The sequence below is a fragment of the Protopterus annectens genome, chromosome 2.part1, assembly GCF_019279795.1.
Source record: "Protopterus annectens isolate FY-2018-M chromosome 2.part1, PAN1.0, whole genome shotgun sequence".
NCBI classification, from domain to species: Eukaryota; Metazoa; Chordata; order Ceratodontiformes; family Protopteridae; genus Protopterus; species Protopterus annectens.
In genome coordinates this window covers 714,349,555-714,370,659 of record NC_056729.1, presented here as the reverse complement: position 1 = coordinate 714,370,659, position 21,105 = coordinate 714,349,555, and the positions used below count along the sequence as shown (strand labels likewise).

Genomic DNA, 21,105 nt, shown 5'->3' with positions numbered 1-21,105 from the left:
ATCACCCCCCTTCAAACCTTCAGACAAATGCAATCTAAAATTCCTGTCTTGGAAAACATTGATGTGAAATTGTTCTACCTCATCTTCATTCTGTGTTGATGGGTTCAGAACCGATCCTTGGTTCCGATGCGGTCATTTACTAAAGCTTGAGGTCTCCAACCAGCTCATCATAAAAACAGAAATCAGATCTGAAGAAGGCTTGAAAAAGCTGAAAGCGCTTGTTCGTCGTTCACATCGGAAGGGTTCTTCACTTTTATGTTCGTTTTTTCTCTTTTTATGACATTCACATATTTTAAAGCTGTGGAATTACAACGCCACTTGACTTTTACAACAGCAAAGCTCTATACTTCATATATTGTGGATTTAATATGGTAAAAGCCTATTAATGAAGCTGTTGCTTTTAAGCTGTTTTTTCGCCATTTTGGTTGTTTAGTAAGCTTTGAATACTCAGATGAAATACTAATACTCGTGGTGCAACGCTCTTCCAATATTTGCAATATATTACAAGATTGACGGTTGAAAACATCGAACAACATATGGTCAACAACATGTGGTCGATGTCTTCAAATGTCGACCTTATAAAAAGACAAAAACAAGAAAACAAAAAAGTACCCTAATGGGTTTAAGCAGGTGACAAGCCCTCTTGCACCCCCTCATGTGGGGGACTGTGCCCCTACACCCCCCACTACTTAAATATATCAACTCCGAGACCGCACTACATTGCAGTAAATGGAAATCTTCCCTTACGGAGATTTCCGTTTATACGCTCGAGATTCTGAGCATTTGATATTCTTGTGCCGACAATGTCAGATTCAACATTCTCGACTTTCAAGAATATAATATAGACCCCTCTGGCTAAGTGACTTACTTAAATTTTTGATATTTTATCATATTAAGATAGTCCACCTTCATTTTATTACCTTAAAATCTAAAGTTTCACTCATATTTTTTTATAGATAGTGTACTCTTTATATATCTTTTATATTTTAGTATGCTTTGTGTGGTTTTTTGGGCCGTTGTTGGTTAGGCCTTTAAAATTTCCCTATCCCGTTTGCAGTGTGGTAGATTAGTGTTTTGCATTTAGCATTAAGTACTTAGGACTTTTAGATAGTTGTGTGCCTTTACCTTTTAGTAGTTTTATAATACATATTGTGTGCATTATTATTCAAAGTTCTTTCCTGTTTTTTTCTAACAGGATTACATATTTAGAATTAAGATTTTCCGTAACATTCCAGTGTGTTGTTCTAAAAGTGTGTGTGCATGACCTTTTAAAATTGTATTTGTAGCTCGTTGAGAGCGATAGAGCCCATTTTACTTAGAGGGCTATTCTGTCTTCAAGTGATTGTGAACTTAAAAATGTCAAAGCAAGCTAAGGAAGTGAAACCTTCGGGTTTCAAAAAGTGCCCTAGGTGCACACACAAGATGTCGATTATGGATGGACATACAGAGTGAGTTTACTGCCTGTGGGCAGTTCATCTGCAGGATTCCTGCTCCATATGCCACTCCTTCAGCTCCAGGGTTCTCCATGAGAGAAGAAATAAGTTAATACTGAAAGGATTGCTAAAGTCTTCTTTCTCAGAATTTCTTGGACAGAATCAAGGTAGTTCAATGAAATCCATGTCTCCTACACAACCTGAAAGGACTTCAAAGAGATCATCTTCTTCCTCTTCAGGAAGGTCAGAACCATCCACAAAATTATCCAGGATGTCTCCGACAGTGGCTAAACAATCTGATACCAAGAGTCCTTCCACCACAGCTCCATCTATGTTGGAGCCGATGGTAGTGCAAGTTAGGAGCCGCTCCTCTGCTTTGGATCCAGTATCTCCGACTCTCGGGTCACCTTTCTTACAGTCTGTAGTATCTGCCCCATCCTCTCGATCCTCCAAAAGCGTATCTGATTATGATGTAGCTTGTGTGGTTCAGAGACTGCTGAGGACACCAGTGCTGGCAAAACTTTTGTTGGAACTGACCGAGAAGGTCCCAGAGCAACTGGACCCGTCCCCTTATCCTTAATTCCTCCTCTGACCCAAGCTGTGGCTTCGGAGGTGGAATGTGTGGAAGTCATAGTGTTGGAACCGTTGGAGCCAAGACCTACTTCAGGTTCATTGGCTCCGACTACCTCGGTGCCATCTGAGGTGTCTAGGAGCTGACATTCACAGGTTGGGTCCGGAGAGGACAGTTGGACATTTTCGGTTCCGAACTTGCCTCTTGGGACTTCGGCTCAGGTGACTTCGGCTCCTCCCTCAGCCTCCGAGCTGCCCCCTGTTGTGCTGGGGAGATCTTCTGATTCTTTGGAACCGGGAGTCTCTTCAGACCATGGGTGGTGGGCTTTCATGGCTATGAGGAGAGCACTGTCCTCACAGACATCCTCACTGTCTGATCCAAACATTCCCTCCCCAAAAGCATCAGTATCCGTCTCTGCACAGCTGATTCGACAGAAGCGTAGAGACCCGAAGTCTCAGGTTGTCCCAGTGGGTGAACCCCTCTCTTCCAAAACCTCTCTGGAATGACCTTCTGAAAAGGTCCCTCAGAAGAGATTATGTAAGAGGAAGCATTTGGAATCCCCTGAGGAGTCAATCACATCCGATATGGAGCTGGATGAATCAGAAGGGTCCCCACGGTTGCCCTCTGAGGATGTCTTCCTTTCAGACTTCTTGGAAATCCTTAAACAGAGAGGTGGCTGGAAGCCCATTACCCATTCTGATGAGGAGTCCATCTTCCTTAAGGCTTTTGGGTCTTGCCCTTCTGCCACCTCATTGTCCCTGCCTTTAGACAAGCTCATGGAATTAGTTTGTCAAAAGGCATGGGAGTCTCCAGACACAGTGGAGCCTGTACCTAGGAGCCCTAATAAGTTTATCACCTCCCCAGAAGATAAAACTTTCTTAACAAAAGGAGTCCCTGTAGATGCTATGGTGGTGGTGGCCACCAAAAAGGAGTTATCAGAGACATCCACATCTGTCCATCCCCCGAACAAAGAATCTCGTACGATGGACAGATATGGAAAGTGCATGTTCTCTTCAGTGGCCTTTACACTTGGGTCCCTCAATTATCTTACACATTTCACAAGGTTACAGAGAGATCTGCGGCCACGGTGGTACAGCAGTTAGTGTTGCCACCTCACAGCAAGAGGTTCTCCAGTTCGATTCTCGGCTGGGGTGCCTTCTGTGTGGAGTCTTCATGGTCCTCCCTGTGGTTGCGTGGGTTTCCTCTGGGTGCTGCGGTTTCCTCCCACATCCCAAAGACATGCAGTAGGTGGATTGGACACTCTAAATTGGCCCTAGGTGTGAGTGTGTGCATGTGTGTGCCTTCTGTGGAAGGTTGGGTGCTGGGCTGGAAACTCGACACCATAAAACTCCACTGCCAATCATGAGCAGACAGGTGATCCACTGTGGTGACCCCTAACCGGGAAAAAAGCCGAAAGAAGAAGAAGAAGACAGAGATCTCCTAAAAGAGCTTGGAGATACTCTCCAGGGTGCAGTAGCTGCGGGCATAGCAAATAAGGTATCTTCACAACTTGCCACCCTCAATTCAGTAGTCAACTTTTCCATGAGGCTCGTTTCTTACACAGCCAATGGAGTGAATAGGTCAGCGGGTTCAGGAATTGCCCTTAGGCGATATTCCTGGATGCGCTTGTGTAACTTTGCAGAACCTTTCAAGTCATCCTTCATTAATACCCAATTTGATGGCTCATCCTTGTTCAGGCCGAAAGTCAAAGAAACACTAACCAGGTGTGAACAGGAAGGAAAGACTCTCTCTGCCATCGGAGTCCATTTTTCCACACCTTCTAGACCCTATCCCAAGGGTCAAAAGGGAGGGGAAATATGGTTTGAAAATCCCAGAGAGCCTTTCAGGATACACATGGTGAACCTTCCTCCAGGGGTAGAGGAGGAGGAGGTAATAATGGAAGATACCGACCGCATGGCAGAGGGGGTCTGCAAAACAAGGGCGACCAAGAATCTTTCTTTGGTAAGCCCTTTCAAGCGCTCCTGAAAGGAGGCCCATCTGTCCCTCTCTGGAAGCAGTCGGGGGTTGCTTATCTTTGTACCCAGACACCTGGCTAAAAATAACAAAAGACAAATGGGTACAAAGCATCATATCCAGAGGTTACTCAATACCCTTTTCCTGCCACCTCCACAAATAAAAAGGATCCTGGATGTTCCACCTAGTCACAAGGAACAAGAAACCATAGAAATTCAAAGGTTGCTAGAAAAAAAGTGTCATCCAGTCGGTCCCCACAGACCAGATAGGATAGCGGACAAACTCCGCAGAGCAATTTTGATGCCACACAAGTGGTCGCTAAAGCAAGAAGTAGCGGAAATTATTTTTCACAGATGGGGCCAGCCTTGTTGCGGTCTTTTTGCCATGTCCACAAACATAAAATGCAGCAGCTCTTTTGCCCTAATTTCCCCATCGAGGAAATCCCCAAGGAATGCACTTGTGCATGATTGGCCCCCGGGTCTCTCATACACTTTTCTTCCCTTTCCTCTAATACCCAAAGTTCTTCAGAAATCCAGCTCTTTGGGAAGGACCTTAATTCTGATAGCCCCTTACTGGCCTCGTCAAATCTGGTTCCCCTTCTTGAGGCCTCATCTTCAGGAGGAGCCTTGGATTCTGGACGCAGTCCCAGATCTTCTGACCCATTCGTCAGGGGCCCTCCATCCATCTCTTCATTCCCTCAAGTTGACAGCATGGCTGCTCCAATTCCAAACATAGCCAGGCTACAGAAGTTTACTCCAGAAGTTCAACACATCCTGATATCTTTTCATAAGACGTCTGTACGAAGACTATACCTCAGCAAATGGAAAAGATTTTCAATCTGGGCCTCACAGAATCATATTGATCCTTATCCAGCAACTTTATCACACTTTCTAGAATTTTTGGCTAAGCTTTTTAATGAGGGAGCAGCTGCGCCAACCATTCGAGTCCAATTAGCAGCAGTGTATAATTTTCACATTGGGAAAGAAGGACCAAATATTGTGAACCACAGATTATCAAAAGCATTTCTGAGAGGCAGCAATTTGTTAAGACCATCCATAAAATCACCCCTTCCACCATGGAATCTAAATTTTGTTTTATCCCGCATAATCCTGCTCCCTTTTAACCTGCATCATCTTGCAACTTAAAATTCTTATCTTGGAAAACTATTTTCCTAATGGCAGTCACGTCAGCTAGGAGAATTTCATAGTTATAAGCCTTGTCAGTCAAACCTCCATACATGTTATTTTACAATGATAGGGTCTCACTTCACATGAACTCTTAATTTTTACCAAAAGTATGTTCAGAATTCAATCTAAACCAATCCATAGAACTGCCTGTGTATGGCAGTAAGGCAGAATATATGCTATGCCAGCCTGATGTTCATACACAGTTAAGCTTCTGTTTACACAGAATAAAAGAATTCAGAAAATCTGACCAGCTTTTTGTTTCCTTTTCACATAACAAAAAAGGTGCTGTAGTAACAAAAACTACTTTATCCAGATGGTTATCAGATTGTATCTCATTTGTTTATCAATCAGTAGACAAACAGCTGCCAGACAAAATAAGGGCTCATTCTACTAGAGCTATATCAGCTTCTCATGCATTCCGTGCAAAGTTACCTATGGATACTATTTGTACAGCAGCAACGTGGGCAAGGCCTCATACCTTTATCACTCATTACAAAGTCGATTTGGCCTCCAGGGACAGGGCCTCTTTTGGGTCCACTGTTCTGAAGAATATTCTACCATGAGGCACCCAGGAAAAATGGTGCTAGGGATGCTGTCTCATCAGTACAGAATGAAGACGAGATAGAACAACTTCACATAAAGAAGTTATGTACTCACCATAACATTCCAAGTGAGTTGTCCATCTCATCTTCATTCTTATGTCCCACCCTCCAACCCCCAGCCTTTAGATTTTGGAGGATCGAGAGGTTTTTAGTTGGACATCTAATATGCTTTGACCCTCTTCTTGGCTTATATATATGTGTGTGTGTATATACATATATAAGGACATCAGCAAACAAGATCTGAGGAAGGCACTAGAGCATCATGGGATAGGGAATGAGCTATGAGCTGGTTGGAGACCTCGAGCTTTAGTAAACGGCAGAGTGGGAACCAAGGATCGGTTCCGAACCCATCAGTACAGAATGAAGACGAGGTGGACAACTCACATGGAACGTTATGGTGAGTACATAACTTTTTTTTGGTGGCCGTCTCCTCAGCCAGGAGAATTTCAGAGGTTCAAGCCTTATCTTGTAAACCTCCTTATATAATTTTTCATAAAGACAGAGTCTCAGATGCCACAGGGAGCATGTGAGAGAAGTGTAAAAATAAAAAGTGCGCCATACTCTTTGCAAACAATCTCAAATGCAAGGATGAATTTGGCATTGGAGATGCTAAGAACATTTCACTATTTAAAAGAGGCAGTAACAAAACATGTGAATTGTATTCTAGTAACACTTAGGAAGTTGGCAAATGCTGTCCCTCTTATGAGTAAATATGAGAACTACATCATCAGCCTGTAACAAATGTGTCTATATAACAATCAGCTAAGTCTAATATGATCTACCTTTGCTCTCACATCCTTAAAACCTAACTATATTGCTGTAACCACCAAAGCCACCCTTTGGTATACCAATCATTCTTTCGTGCTCATCTGAAAAGAGTACGGAGCCTCCTGAAAGTCTGTGTCCTTCCCTCAGAAATTAACTGTTTGCCCTTAAATGAATGCCAGCAGTGTACTCCCACACTGTCCGGACCTGTTTGATTGCACCCAGACAGCTTGCAGTAGTGGAAACAACCCTATACTCCCCACCCAAGTTACATCTGTGGAATGAAGCTACCAACTCTACTGAAACCATTTCCAGTATTAATAGTGACTGCATTACAGCTCACTGGGAGTGGGGGGAATCTCGTAAGTTAACTCTAGGTATGTTTTTTGTCATCTCTAGTCGTCTCTCCACAGAATTTAATAGTGGATACCAGGAGCTGTGCTTTGGAAGACCTATTTGTCTCTCAAGATTCAAAGAGTATGGTCTCCAAAACAGTATAAACTGATACTTCATGGATCTCATTTAACCACAACATAGACAACAAAGCCAAAGATAGATGAGTACTGTAAGTTTAGAGTAGCCAGTTAACACACACACACATATTTTAGATGGGAGGAGACTCCAGTACCTTAAGAAAACCCACTTAAATACTGGGAGAACATGCATTCTCCACACTGATAGTAAGCCAAGGTCAAGACTGAACTCCAGACCCTAGTGCTTGCAGCACCACAGTATTAGCTGCTACAAATATGAAAGAAATGAGAGCAGTAATCTTGGTTCTGAATTTGCTGCAGCAGAATCTCTACCCAGCAGTGCGGTGGTGGTGCTGCGGTAGCATTGTCGCCTCACAGTAAGACGTTGTCCTGTTCAATTCTCAGCTAAAGCGTCTTCTGTGTGGAGACATGAGTGAATGGGCGTACCTTCATTGAAGGTTGTGCATCAGAGCTGGCAACTCGGCACGTAAAAATCTACTGCCAATCATTAGCGGACTAGAGTTCTGCTGTGGCGACTCCTAACTGGGAAAAGCCAAAAGACACAACAACAACTCCATTTATGAGGTAAATAAACTGGGGTAAAACATGCTTACGTCTTTGCACATAGGCTGTATACAAGTGACTGTGGATAGTAGACCACACCCTAACACAGAAGATAATCTACCTGTAAGGCAAAGATATCTTTCTTACAGATTCAATGAGCAAGTCTCAGTCGGTGTTCCAGAAATTCCAACCAAACAGTTCAGTCTTTTGTGCACATGGCAAATAAGTGGGTAGATCTGGCTGCAACAAAGGATATGCACTGATGGTACTAGCTCACAGATTGTTGCTGTAATTATTGTCAAACTTAACCATGGGAGCTGTATACCATTTTCTTTCTTTAGACTCAGGGTGCCTGTTAGTCTTTCCATTTACTTCAGAATGCACTGCATGGAGCTAAAACAAACATGGCATACCTGATTATTACAAGGCAAAATTAACATAGATAGTCATGACTTATACTTCTGTATGGTTCACATGTTATGCAGCTATTCCTCTCCTCCTGTGCAAGACACTGCTGCCTCAGTAGTAACAGACAAACTGTGTTTGGTGAGGGGCACTACAACACCAAATCCTATCATTTGAGTTCATCCACTGTTTGTAGTCTGTGACCTTCACAGAATTATTCAGTAATTCCTATCTTTTCCGAGTACCACTGCTAGTCTAGCACCTTCAATTATTGTGATAGAAATGGCATGAGACTCCTTTCCCTCTGTACAATATTCTGATAGAAATGGCATGAGACTCCTCTCCCTCTGTATACATACTGTATATACAGTATTATACTGTGTTCAGTACTTCTCACCATCTGAGTACTGATGACCCTTCAGTTTTCTCCTGGAAAAATAATTTGATAATAGCTTGTGCTGCTACCTGTTTATTATTTTGATACCTGTTTATTATTTTTGATAATCATCTGTATCAGTTCTTCAGGTTGATAATTTTCTTTAGAAAGTCAGGAAGCTTCTTTTAGACTTCAGCAGTATTAAGGTTTTGTCTTCTACTCCTAAACCTATTAACATCTGTGCTTGTGGTAGGTAAATAACATCCAAGAATTACTGCAGACAAAAAGATGGAGAAAGAAAGAGACTAAGAGAAAACAGAAAGGAGAAAAAAGGAAAACATTTTGAAAAGGTTGAGTAACTTAAGTATATTCACATTTGGTAAATAAAAAGAAAAAACAAAAATGGAGACAAGAATGTACTTGGAGAAGAAAGTTTATTTATTTATTTAATTTTATTTTACATTTGTTGACAGGGAGTGTCCGAATGAGCAAAAGCCCTTATTCCATGGAGACCCAGGGAGAAAGGCTCCAGACACATATATAGAGCAATTTAGCAGTAGCAATTTAACATTAATGTTAGAGAAAAAGAATAATCCAAGAATTATTTAGGTGTACAGTTGTCATTGCAATACAATATTATTGAAAAGAATAATACAATAATTATTTAGATATACAATCATCTTTACAGTAGTTAAGATCAAAGTTGGTTGCTATAAAGCTTAGAAGGGAGGATTTTGGTTACTATGAAACTTAGAGGGGAGGATTTTGGTCAGGGAGGATGTGATAGAGGCAGGTCCAGTGTTTTTTAAAGTAATCTTTGGTGGCTATTTTAAATTGTTTAGGGTTTATCAGATTTCTTATTTCTAGAGGGAGTTTTTTCCATGCAGTAGAGGGGTGGTAACTGTATAACTTACAGCCAGTTTTGGTTTTTGGTTTGTGAACCTTTAGTAAGACTTGGGTTGCAATTCTGAGATGTCTGGTGGGAGAGTAGTGTATGATGAGAGATGATAGATCTGGGCAGAAAGATGGCTGATATAGAATGGAGTGGATCATTTGTAGTTGGGATTGGAGTAGCAGGTGAGGTAGCTCAAGACAGTTTAGGAATTTGAGGGAGAGGCAGTGATGAGATCTATATGAGTGTTGAGCTGTGATTCTGGCAACCATGTGGTAGGTTGTTTCGAGTTTGGAAAGTAGAGATGAGTTGAGATTAGTAAGTATTTGGGAGCACTAAGTTAGACAAGGAAGTAGGTAGACATGGTTTATAGAATGTTTAGCTTCAGTGGTGAGTAATCTACTATTTCTGTACAGAAGTTCTAGCTTCTGATGGGTTTTCCTAATGCAATTATTAATATGTAGATCAAATTTTAGTTGGTTGTCTATGGTGATGCCAAGTAGTTTTGTGTTGTTATCGACTTCAATAGGAGTATTATTTAAGGATGTTATGGTAAAGGAAGATTTGATGTGGTTAACAGATTTAGGGAGAAAGAGTAGCAGTTTAGTTTTTTTAGGGTTGAGGATAAGCTGGTGTTTTTTGAGCCAAGTCTTAACAGAGTTGAATGATGTCTAAGTAGTTGATAGTTCAGAGGGAGAGTTTGCAATAGTGATGACTGTAGAGTCGTCTGCATATTGGGCAATGGTAGACTGAGGACAAGAAGAGTAGAGTGAGTTGGTAAAGATATTAAAAAGTAGTGGTCTAAGTACGGATCCTTGGGAAATACCAGTTTTAACATGTGTCGGGGGAGTGCAGAGTCCCATCTGACTGCTGTCAGTCAGTGAGATAGCTGGAGAACCATGCTACTGTATCAGGAGTGAAGTAGAGGTCAGTGAGTTTACTAAGTAATAAGGAGTGTGAGACAGTGTCATAGGCCTTAGATTGGTCTAGGAATAGACAGGATATGAGTGTATGATTGTCTTTGGCTAGAGAAATAGTATTGAGAAAGGATAGGAGAGCAGTGGTGGTACTGTGCTTAGGATGGAAATCATGTTGGGTAGGAGTGAGAAGTTTTTCTTGTTGGAGATGATGTATCGCTTGTTTGTGTATACATGTCTCAAGTATTTTAGAGAGAGAAGAGAGGATAACAACAGGTCTGAAATTAGATATTTCTGTGGAGTTACCTTCTTTGTGAATTGGAAGAACTGTTTCCAGATAGTTGCAACTTTAGATTCAGAGATGGAGCAGTTAATAAGGATAGATCCAGGCACAATCAGGGAGTGTGCAGCAGTCTGGAGAAAGTATGAAGAATATGATCAGCTGATACAGAGCATGGTTTAAATTTAGAAAGTAGAGCTTTAATGTAGGTAGTAAAAACAGGTTAGAGAGAGAGGGGGAGTTTATTGGTTCAGCAGTTGGTGGTGGTTTAGTGAGGTTAGAGGAGCTGTGTTTAGAGGGGGTACTGTTATATAGTTTGGGAATAGATTCAATAAAATAAGCATTAAAAGTATTTGCAGTCTTTCAGGGGACTTATCAGGACATGGGTTTGGAGTGGTGGGGTTACCAGGGTGTAGCATCTGGTTTATAGCATTCCAGAACTTTTTTGGATCAGATTTTAATGTAGTTGGGGGATTATAATAGAAGTTTTTTTTGTCATTGTTAATATTTTTTTTTGTTTTGCAAAGTTCTTTGTACTTGTCAGCAGGAAGCTTGGATTGTACCCATATTTTCCAAGCCTTGTCTCTGCTTTGCATAAGGGCATGAGTAGTTTTAGTTAACCAAGGTGAAATGTTCACTTTTATTCGAATTTTTCTAGGTGGGGTAAGGGAGTTTAAAATGGAAAGGAAAGTAGAGTTAAAGGCATTAACTGCTTCATCTAGTGGAATCTGTTTAAGGAAGTCCCAGTTAACTCTAAGGGTTTGTAATGTTTCAGGGTTAAAGTTGGAGAGCTTTCGGCAGGTAATATATCGGTGTGGTTTGGAGAGATCTGTGGTATATCTAAGCACTTTTATAGGTGAGTGATCACTAAGGGAGTTTGGTAGAGTTTCTGGATTATGGTACTTGCAGGGATTAGAAACTAGTATCCAGTCTATCAGGGAGCTTGGACTGTGCCTTTTGGTGGTGTGAGTAGGCTGAGAGATAAGTTGAGTAAATCTGTAGAGATTTATATGATACTGGGAGCTAGTAGTATTGAGATTCAACCAATTAATATTTACATCTCCTAGGAGGATAGTTTCATTAGGGATGTTTTGGGAGAGATAAGAAAAAAGGTTTTCCAATAAGGGAATGTTGTGTCCCCCTGGTGGGATATATATGGCTATTATTGTAATGGTATTATGGTTATTAACCTTCATGTTTGCAGCAAGTATCTCAGCAGGTGAGAAGGAGGGAAAAGTTTGTTTGGTTTGGGAAAGAGTAAGTTTTTTAGAGTGGCTTATAGCAATGCCACCTTTCTTTTTAATGCAGTCTTGGCAGGGAATGTTGTAACCTGGGGAGAGAATGTCTTTATCTTGGTGGTGGGGTTTAAGCCAAGTTTTTGTAACAGAGATAATGTCAGGGTTGTGCTGAGATGTCCATGCATGAAACTGACTTACGTTTGTGTAGGATGCTTCGAGTATTGATAGAGTAGAAAGATAGGTGTTTGTTAGATATGGATGACTGGTTGAAGTTAAGGGGAGTGTTTTGCGGGGTGTATGAATTAGTAGTAGGACCAGGATTGGGATATATGTCACCTGATATGAACAGAGACATTAGGAAATAGTATGGCTTTCTTTTAAGTGGGTGGTTATAAAGGTGAATTGTTCTGAATTTAGGTGAAGGATGATATGAGGGAGGGAGTTTTATTTTGGGGAACGATATGTAGGTAGGGAGGATGGATGCTCAGATGAATACAGGTTGTTGAGGGGCAGAGGGACAGAGAAATTATGTGAGTGAGGGGAGATAGGGGCTTTATAGATTGGGGTTAGGAATGGTGGAAGTGCTGTGATAGTTCTCTTATTGCATGAGTTGTATGGCTTGTGATAAGTTGCAGATGGCAAAAAGAATGCATAGTGTGAAAGCAACAAGCAAATGTGTTCAGCAAATTGCACAATTTCTGATGCTTTGCAGAGCCACCGCAATGATGTACTTCACGATTATGTTGATATACAAATAAATCATGATAATTTGCCAATGATACATAATCAGTGGAGAGTACCAGTAGCTCTCAGTAGTAGAGCTTAGCAGAAGTTGAAATGAATGGAAAGCTAAGGTGCTATTAAGAATTGTTTAAAATCAGCAGGATTAACAAATAATATGGCTACAATTTAGAATTTTTCTAAATGAAATCCTGTATTTAACACTAACTCATTATGTCATGTACTTGTGTGTGTGTGTGTGTGTGTGTGTGTGTATATATATATATATATATATCAATTTGGAATTATCACCCTTTGAAGCAGCTGCCAGTTTAAACTTAAAATGCCTGTACTACATGGCATTCTTTTTAAGCTACATTATTTCCCAGGACAAAAAATATTTCTGAAATTCAGATGCCTCTATATGAATTTACACCCTACATATTTCCTCGGTGGCAGAGTGACTGTAAGAATTAACTGTTTCTTTTAGCAAAATTTGATTGAGCCGTGTTTATAAAGCAGTCTGTACATCTGACAGTTTTCTTCACAACACAGGAAAACAAAGAAGGCTGTTAGAAAACTTGTGTGTGCATAGACAAGTCATGCATGCTACAGAAAAAAATCAAGTATATTAGGAAATTCTGACCACCTGCTGTTTTCTACATGAAGCAAAAAAAAAATACTCAAAATGCTTGCCTATTGCACTGCCTTTCTGGTATGGAAAATATGAAGCAAAGGCAGACATAATGTGTCTCACAGTTTTTAATACTGTTGCCAGTTCCCTGTTCCCGGGGATTTCATGGATCTTTAATCTAGTGTCCATCAGCATGTTTACCAGAGAGTGCAATCTGGATAAATAGTCAGATAGCAAAGTAGATTTTCGTACACAGTATTACATAAGATCTTACTTTAGATGTTCAGTACCTTAGAATAATCATATGTAACTATTTAGATTTCAACCTTTTTGCTACATTTATTGCTGCAAGAGTCCTTCCTGGAGAAAGATAGCACACATATGTATGGTACTTGGCATAACATTAGATCTTCAAGGGGGTGTCTCCTCGCATTGTTGATGCTTTCCCTTTGTTTACTTTTGACGGATATAATTTATTATGGTTTATAAATATCCTGTTTGCCACTTTCTATATATAGTCATGGCATGCTTGTATTTTACTACTTATCGTACAGATTTTGTTACCATAATTTCCAAATTGCTCACTAGAGCTGCCAGTGACACAGGGTAACTCTATTTTTTATATGGGGCAAGCACCAACTGATTCTGCAGAAGAAGCAAAGTAAAATCACCATTACTGCCTCACTTGGTTACCCTCATCTTCTTGAAAGTCAGGCTAGGTGACCACTCACATCAGTGAGCAGAAGTCCTTTTGATATTACAAGACTGCCCCTCGAAACATCTTTGTTATGGCATCTGCTGTACTTTCTTAAAGAAGGACTCCTATAGCAACAAAAATCTTGATACCAGAGGAGACTGTCATTCATATGTATGATCTTTTGACTTTAACTAGGACATTTTTGCCTGCTGTGTTATTTCTACATACACAGGTAATTCTTCCCAAATATTCTTGAAGGCAACAATAAGCAGTGGAGGTAATTATAACTTGGCTTTACCTCTGTGGATCACAGTTTGAGGTGAAACCTGGAGCTTTTTTAGACAGCCTAACATTTTTTGTAACTGAATAATTCATTCAACCTTGATTGTGAAAACAATTTGATTTTAATAATTCTTATTGATAATTTCTGTCTCCAGCAGTACAAGTCTGATATTTGTGAATTAAAATTAATTTGTAAACTAGGTATTTTACATGTGTATTGTTACATTTTTACAGGACTGGTTACAGAAGAAGAAGCATGTGTTAGAAGAACAACAGAAAGAGATTCAATTAAAAGAACAGACAGAAAAAGAAAAAAAAATGGAGGTCTGTATATGCAGTACTTTTTCATTTATGTGTGAGTGGAGGAAAAGCTGGTGTAGTGCTGTTAACATTGAAGGATACAGGATGCTCTGATAAGAGTGTAGACCTCAGAACAGAGAAATTCCCATTCATTTTCTGTTGCTCATTAATATTTACTGGAACATTACCTTTTTATGAATAGTAGTAGTAAAAATGAAGTAAATTCAGCATTGTCCAATATATATGTATATATATATATATATATATATATATATATATATATATATATACACATTTACATGGTTCATCGCAGTCATTTATGGGTACAGGTAAGAATACAATGGATAGATAAAATGTTAATGTATCTAACTGCATTTTTACTAAACTACTTAACTGTAAACTGCTTTTTTATACTGAGAGCTGTATTTTCTGACTGTGAGTGCTCTATCTGTGCCTTGTTGTGTATTTTCTGGGAGTTTTCTGTGAGCTAGTCAAGTAGCATAGTCTGGATACAGGTTTGCTGCATCAAGGCCTGGTTGTTTTGCTTGCTGAATTCCCTGGCAGTCATCTTGTGCTGGTAGGGGCCTGCCTTCTTTGTTAGTGAGAGTAAGAGGGCTGCCTAACCTTCTCTACCATGAATGATTGGTTGAAAGTGCAGGGGCTAGCAGGATTGGGTAGTAACCCAAGCTTCTAGATTCTTCCATCTTTTCTAGTATTTAAACCCTGTTTTACCAGTCTAAGGAGTGGTGATTCATCGCTGTGACATAACAGAAATTCCCTGAGGCTCCAAGAGCAGAATAAGTGTTTTTTGGGGTTTTTTACATTTATTTCATTGACTTGCACTTCTTAAGACTTATAGTTGTGCTATACAGCTAATCTACTACATTTTGCACTGTTATAAAGCTTTTTTTTACTGTTTCAGTGCATTCTTATACTGTTTTATACTGTTTTAACTGTATTTTCATTGCTAAGTAATGTTTCATTACTGTAACTGCATTTTTACTGAATTACTTAACTGTAAACTCCTTTTTTTCATACTGAGAGTTATATTTTCTGTTTGTGAGTGCTCTGTCTGTGCTTTTCTGTGAGTTTTCTTTGTTCTAATCAAGTAACATAGTCTGGATACAGATTTGCTGCATCCAGGCCTGGTTGTTTTACTTGCTGAATTTCCTGGCAGCCATCTTGTGCTGGTAGGTGCCTGCCTTCTCTGTTAGTGAGAGTAACAGGGCTGCCTGACCTTTTCTGCCATGAGTGATTTGTTGACAGTGTAAAGGCTAGTAGAATTGGGTAGTAATCTGAGCTTCTAGATTCTTCCATCTTTTCTGGTATTTAAACCCTGTATTTGCACGGGACTGTGCTTGTTCGTGTGTCGTGCACTGCCACTGGGCTGATTTAACCCATTGCAAGGTATTCCAGCTTCAGATTTTTCCTTACTAGCACTCGCTTGATCCTGAGGTAGTGAAACTTCGTTACAGCCTCTGTACAAACACAAGCTTACTAGTACCCATCTCAGATCTTTCTACCTTTGCCCCCCTTAGCTTATCCCCAAACCAATTCTGACAAATATGGATGGACAGTTTCCTACAGTTTCTGTTGCCTATCTGGTTGATATGGTCATCCTGAGAAAGTGTAGCAACTGTCTCATGTACACTGACAACCCCCTCTTATTACCACCTAGGAACACAAGATGTTCTTCGTGTTTCACTGTTGCAGTCATCACATTTGGGTTATCTGCTTGCAGTAGCCCTCAGTTGGCCTGATTATCAAAGTCTTGGGTCCTGCATTGGTTGCTGTCTCATCTTCCGTGACATCAGGTAGTCATGGGTATAAAACATGCAGCCGACGCCATTACCCCAGTCTTTCTTGCCGTGCGGTGCCCGAAGCAGAAGCAGTTCGCAAGCGCCGGTCGGCCGACTCCTGAAATTTTCGTTTTCGAGTTTCAGAACCGAAGTCTTCAACTAAAGCTAAGTAGCCCGTTGGGGAAACTTTTTCTTGCGCTAAACCGATGTCAGTAAAAGTCAATAATTGTATTTCTTGTGGAAAGCAAATACCTCATAAAGATTTTCATTCGTACTGTATACCTTACCCAGGCCCTGACCACAACGTACCTCGCTGTTGGTTTTGTGCCTTATTTAAACCATGAACTATTCGTCATTGGTACATTTCCGCTTCTAAATATTTTGGTACTCGGTTCAATTATCCAGATATGTCTTCGGTAAGCCACCCGACTACCGACATTCTGAAAAAACGGAAAGATAAAGACAGAAACAGGCTGCCTAGGTCCAAAGCTACCGATGGCGCTTCTCCTAAACTAGTCGCCAGTTCGCCGGTACTCAGTGTGACACTTCACAGCCCCTGATACCCGCAACTTTAGATTTGCAGGCCTCTACTGAGACCCATTAGGAGTCCAGTATGCCGTGAGATGCTTCAACTGTGGAACCTGTGGATGTCTCTACCTTGGATGGGTCTGGAGCAGCGGTGCAGGTACCGGCTTCTGAGGGTGTATTCAGGCCTACTAACTTGCATATTAAACCAATGCCATCTTCTTCTTCTAGGCCTAAAACTAGAACCATGCCTAGGAAACCAACGCCCAGACCGCATGGTCAGGCCTCTATGCCTAAAACACAAATGATAAGAATAGCTGAAGACCTTATTACTTTAATCAGGGGAAACCAACCTTCCCCCTCTAAGAGACCTAGGACTGAATTTGCTTATGATACGTCTGACCAGGATTCTGAAATTTCTGTCTCCTCTGATGACCAGGATTTATCCTTATCTACTTATGAGGATTTTGATGCAGAGAACTCCATTCCCTCTGCTTCACCCCCAGAGGATTTTTCTTTTGGTGAAACCTTGCATACTCTTAGGGAACATTTTCACTGGGAAAGCCAGGATTACTCTGATTCTAAAAAGAGGCTTATAGATTTCTTACTCCTGCCCCAACACAGGCCTTTAGCTATCCCTCCTGTGATGGACATTGTTGACTATGCCTTTTTGGAATCTAGCTTGGTCCCTGACTCTTTACCTCCTGCTTCCAGAAACCTGATAGGTATCACAGGGTTCATAATTCTAATAAGTTCCTTTTTAATAATCCTACTGCGGACCCTGAGGCCATTTCACAGGGACCCAAGGGCATTAAGGCTACTACTGCCAAAAATCCTACCCCCTCTGATAGGGATTCCAGGGCCCTGGATAGATGGGGTAAGAAGGTATACACCTCTGCAACCTTGGCCATCGGGGATTTAATTGCCAGTTTCATACGTTAAAGTATCAGCAGCATATTATTGGTTTGCTTAAACAGAAAATTATGTTGATTACTGATTGTGCTGAAAATAAGGAATGTGAAGTTGTTAAATCTCGTTGTTTATTCTCACTGAAGGGTTCAGAGCCGATCCTCGGTTCCGACATGGCTGATAGCAAGCTCAAGGTTTGCCAGTAGCTTGAGACCAAGCCCCTTAACCCACAATGCACTGCTGGAATTACCTCAGATCTAGTTTGCCGCGGCAAGAGAGATCTTGGTGATCCAGCTAACTCAGACCATTTTCTAGGAAAAATTAACAGCAAGTCTATAAAAAGTTTTCTTTTTTGTTTAAAAAATATAGTGTGTGTTAGTATTAGGCCTTTTTATATTTACTCTATAGTTAAATACTTATAAATAGTTTAAAAGTTAGGGCCTTATTGGCTTCTTTGTTGTGTGGGCTTTTAGCCCTTTTTTTCTACTATTAATCTTTATAATAGTCAGGCTTTTTCTGTGGGCTTCTTAGCCCTATATTTGTATCTATATAATACTGTTATAGATAGTGCCCGGATTGGGCTTAGTTGCTCGTGGATCTTTCAGTCACTAAGGACTTTACTAATTGACCTTTTTGCAGTTTACTGTTTCTTTTAAAGATGTCTGATGATAAGGAGAAATCCCATCCTAAATCGGGATTCAAAGAATGCCCAGATTGTGGCCAGAAAATGTCCGTCACTTACGGACACATTCAATGTGTCTACTGTCTGGGGGCTAAACACCTCCAAGACACCTGCAGCATTTGCCACTCCTTTTCTTCAAGAGTCCTCTTGGAGAGAAGGAGGAAACTTATAGACAGGGGATTGCTACAGCAATCTTTTTCTGAAGTTTTGAGTAGCCATGAGGGTACTAGGACATCCTCCAAATCCAAGTCTTCAGATAAGGTCTCAAAAAAGGCTAAGATTTCAGAAGGAGGGTCATCGGTTCTACAGTCATCGGAACCGACTGTACCTTTGATTTGGAGCCAGCTCTCGGTATTAGAGCCGGTCTCTGAAGTTCCTTCTTCACCTCTGCTTCAGTCAGCACCTTCGGTGCACTCAGCTAAGTCCTCAGTCAGCCTTTCAGATTTGGACATGGATCGGCTAGTGCAGAAGCTTTTACAGGCACCAGGACTTGCCAAATTGTTGTCGGCCCTGACCAGCTCGTCTGTACTGAAGACCATGGAACCGGATTTGTCTACTCCTCCTCCGAGCCGTACTGGACTCTTGGAGCCAAAGGAAATTGAACCGATGGTGGTCGAACCCTTGGAGCCGATACCCACACCGGTGTTATCGGCTGCATCTACTCGGATGTCCTCTGCGCCGACCGAGGGCTCTAGGAGCCGACGCTCTCCCATCGGGTCCGGGGAGGATAGTCGAACTGACTTGTCGGTGCCGACTCTTCCTCTCGGGGCTTCGGCTCAGATTAGCTTGGCTCCTATCTTGGGTTCGGAGCCTAGGGTTTCGGTGCGGGAGGATCGGACGGTACTCTCGGGTCCGTCCACTCCTTCTCCTTGGAGCCATGGTGCCTTCGATGCTATGAGGAGAGTTTTGTCTCCAAAGACAACGTCAGCATCAGTTCAGCTCTCGCTCTCCCCTCAAGCTCCTGTGTCTGCTTCTTCATCTCCCGGTCCCTCTAAGCGTAGAGACCCCGAGCCTCAAGTACCCCCACAAGGCGTCCCCTGCTCTTCTGAGACCTCCCCAGATCCCCCCACTGAGGAGGTGCTCAGGAAGTGACTGTGCAAGAGGAGGCACTTAGACTCCCCACAGGAGTCTTTGACATCTGACACGGACTTAGATGAGTCAGAAAGGTCCCCTCAATCCCCCTCTGAGGATATCTCCTTTGCAGAGATACTAGAGATCCTTAGTCAGAGGGGCGGTTGGCAGTCCAAGACCCCTACTGAGGATGAGTCCGTGCTCTTGAAGGTTTTTGGGTCTCAACCTTCCACTTCTTGGGTGTCTCCACCTTACGATGAGCTCATGGAACTGATCTCTCATAAGGCGTGGGAGTCGCCGGAGGCCATGGAACCTGTCCCTCATAGACCCAATAAATTCATATCTGCCCCAGTGCACAAGCCATTTTTGACAAAGGGAGTGCCTGTTGATGCCATGGTGGTAGCTGCAGCCACCAAAAAGGAAGTATCTGAGACATCCTCTTAAATCCATCCCCCTAACAGAGATTCTAGGGTTATGGATAGATATGGGAAATGTATGTTTAGTTCAGCGACTTTTTCTCTGCGATCACTGAACTACTTAACCCATTTTACAAGACTACAGAGAGACCTCCTGAAAGAGCTAGGAGATACTCTCCAGGGTACGGTAGCTGCAGGAGTGGCCGACAAAGTCAAGGCCCAGCTCACTACCCTAAATTCAGTGGTAAACTCGTCTATGCATCTCATATCCTATGCAGCTGATGGTTCGAGTAGAGCCGCTAGTTCGGGCATTGCTCTTCGAAGACAAGCCTGGATGCGTCTCTGTTCCTTTGCGGAACCCTTTAAGTCTTCCTTTATTAATACCCCATTTGATGGCTTATCACTGTTTGGGCCCAAAGTAAAGGAAACTTTAACCAGTTGTGAGCAGGAAGGCAAGACCTTATCTGCAGTTGGAGTCCATTTTTCGACCCCCTACTCGGCCCTACCCCAAGGGCCCTAGGGGAGGGAAAATGTGGTTCCGAAAAGCTCAGGCAGCCTTTCAGGACACACGTGGAGAAACCCCCTCTAGAGGCAGAGGAGGGGGTAGCAACGGAAGATGCCGTCCCTGTGGCAGAGGGGGTCCGCAACAGCAAGGTGACAGGGGTCAGTTCTCCAGTCAGTCCTACCAGCGCCCCTGAAAGAGGGCCCGACTGTTCGGCTCTGAAGGCAGTCGGGGGTCGCTTGTCTTTGTACCCAGAAGCCTGGCTAAGCATAACATCGAATACTTGGGTACAAAGCATCATTTCCAGAGGATATTTCATACCATTCTTTTCCCCTTCCATTCCTATAAAGAGAATCCCAGATGTTCCACCAAATCTCAGGGAGCAAGCAATCGTAGAGGTCCGTAGATTGCTAAAAAAAAAAAAAAAAGAGTCATCCAGCCAGTCCCAGCAGACCAAGTCGGATTTGGAACTTACTCAAGATTCTTTTTGGTACCAAAGAAAACAGGGGACTGGAGACCTATCTTGGACCTCTTAAGACTCAACCAGTTCATAAAGAAAGAGAAGTTCTGAATGGTCACGCTTCAGTCCATTCTTTCCTTCTTAGGGAAAGGCGATTGGATGTGCTCTATAGATCTCAATGACACGTGCTATCACATAAAGATGAACAGATGCTCCAGAGATCATCTGTGCTTCCGGCTGGGAGCCAATCATTACCATTTTTGAGCCCTGCCCTTTGGTCTCACTACAGCCCCCAGAGTGTTCACCAAATGCATGGCAGTGGTCACGGCTCACCTGAGACATCTAGGATTCCAGGTGTTTACATACCTAGACGATTGGCTCCTCACCGCTACCACCAGGCATCTATTGGCTCAGGCAACACAGTACACTCT

General features: G+C 42.0%; 1 protein-coding gene across 1 annotated transcript in view; it reads left to right on the top strand.

Moving 5' to 3' along the window:
* MAP9 (microtubule associated protein 9) overlaps nucleotides 1-21,105 on the top strand; it is a 1,126,417-nt gene that overhangs the window by 978,484 nt on the left and 126,828 nt on the right. Inside the window, exon 10 of the mRNA XM_044063500.1 lies at nucleotides 14,245-14,334. Within this exon, the coding sequence (XP_043919435.1) occupies nucleotides 14,245-14,334 (90 nt within the window). The remainder of the gene's footprint in view (nucleotides 1-14,244; nucleotides 14,335-21,105) is intronic.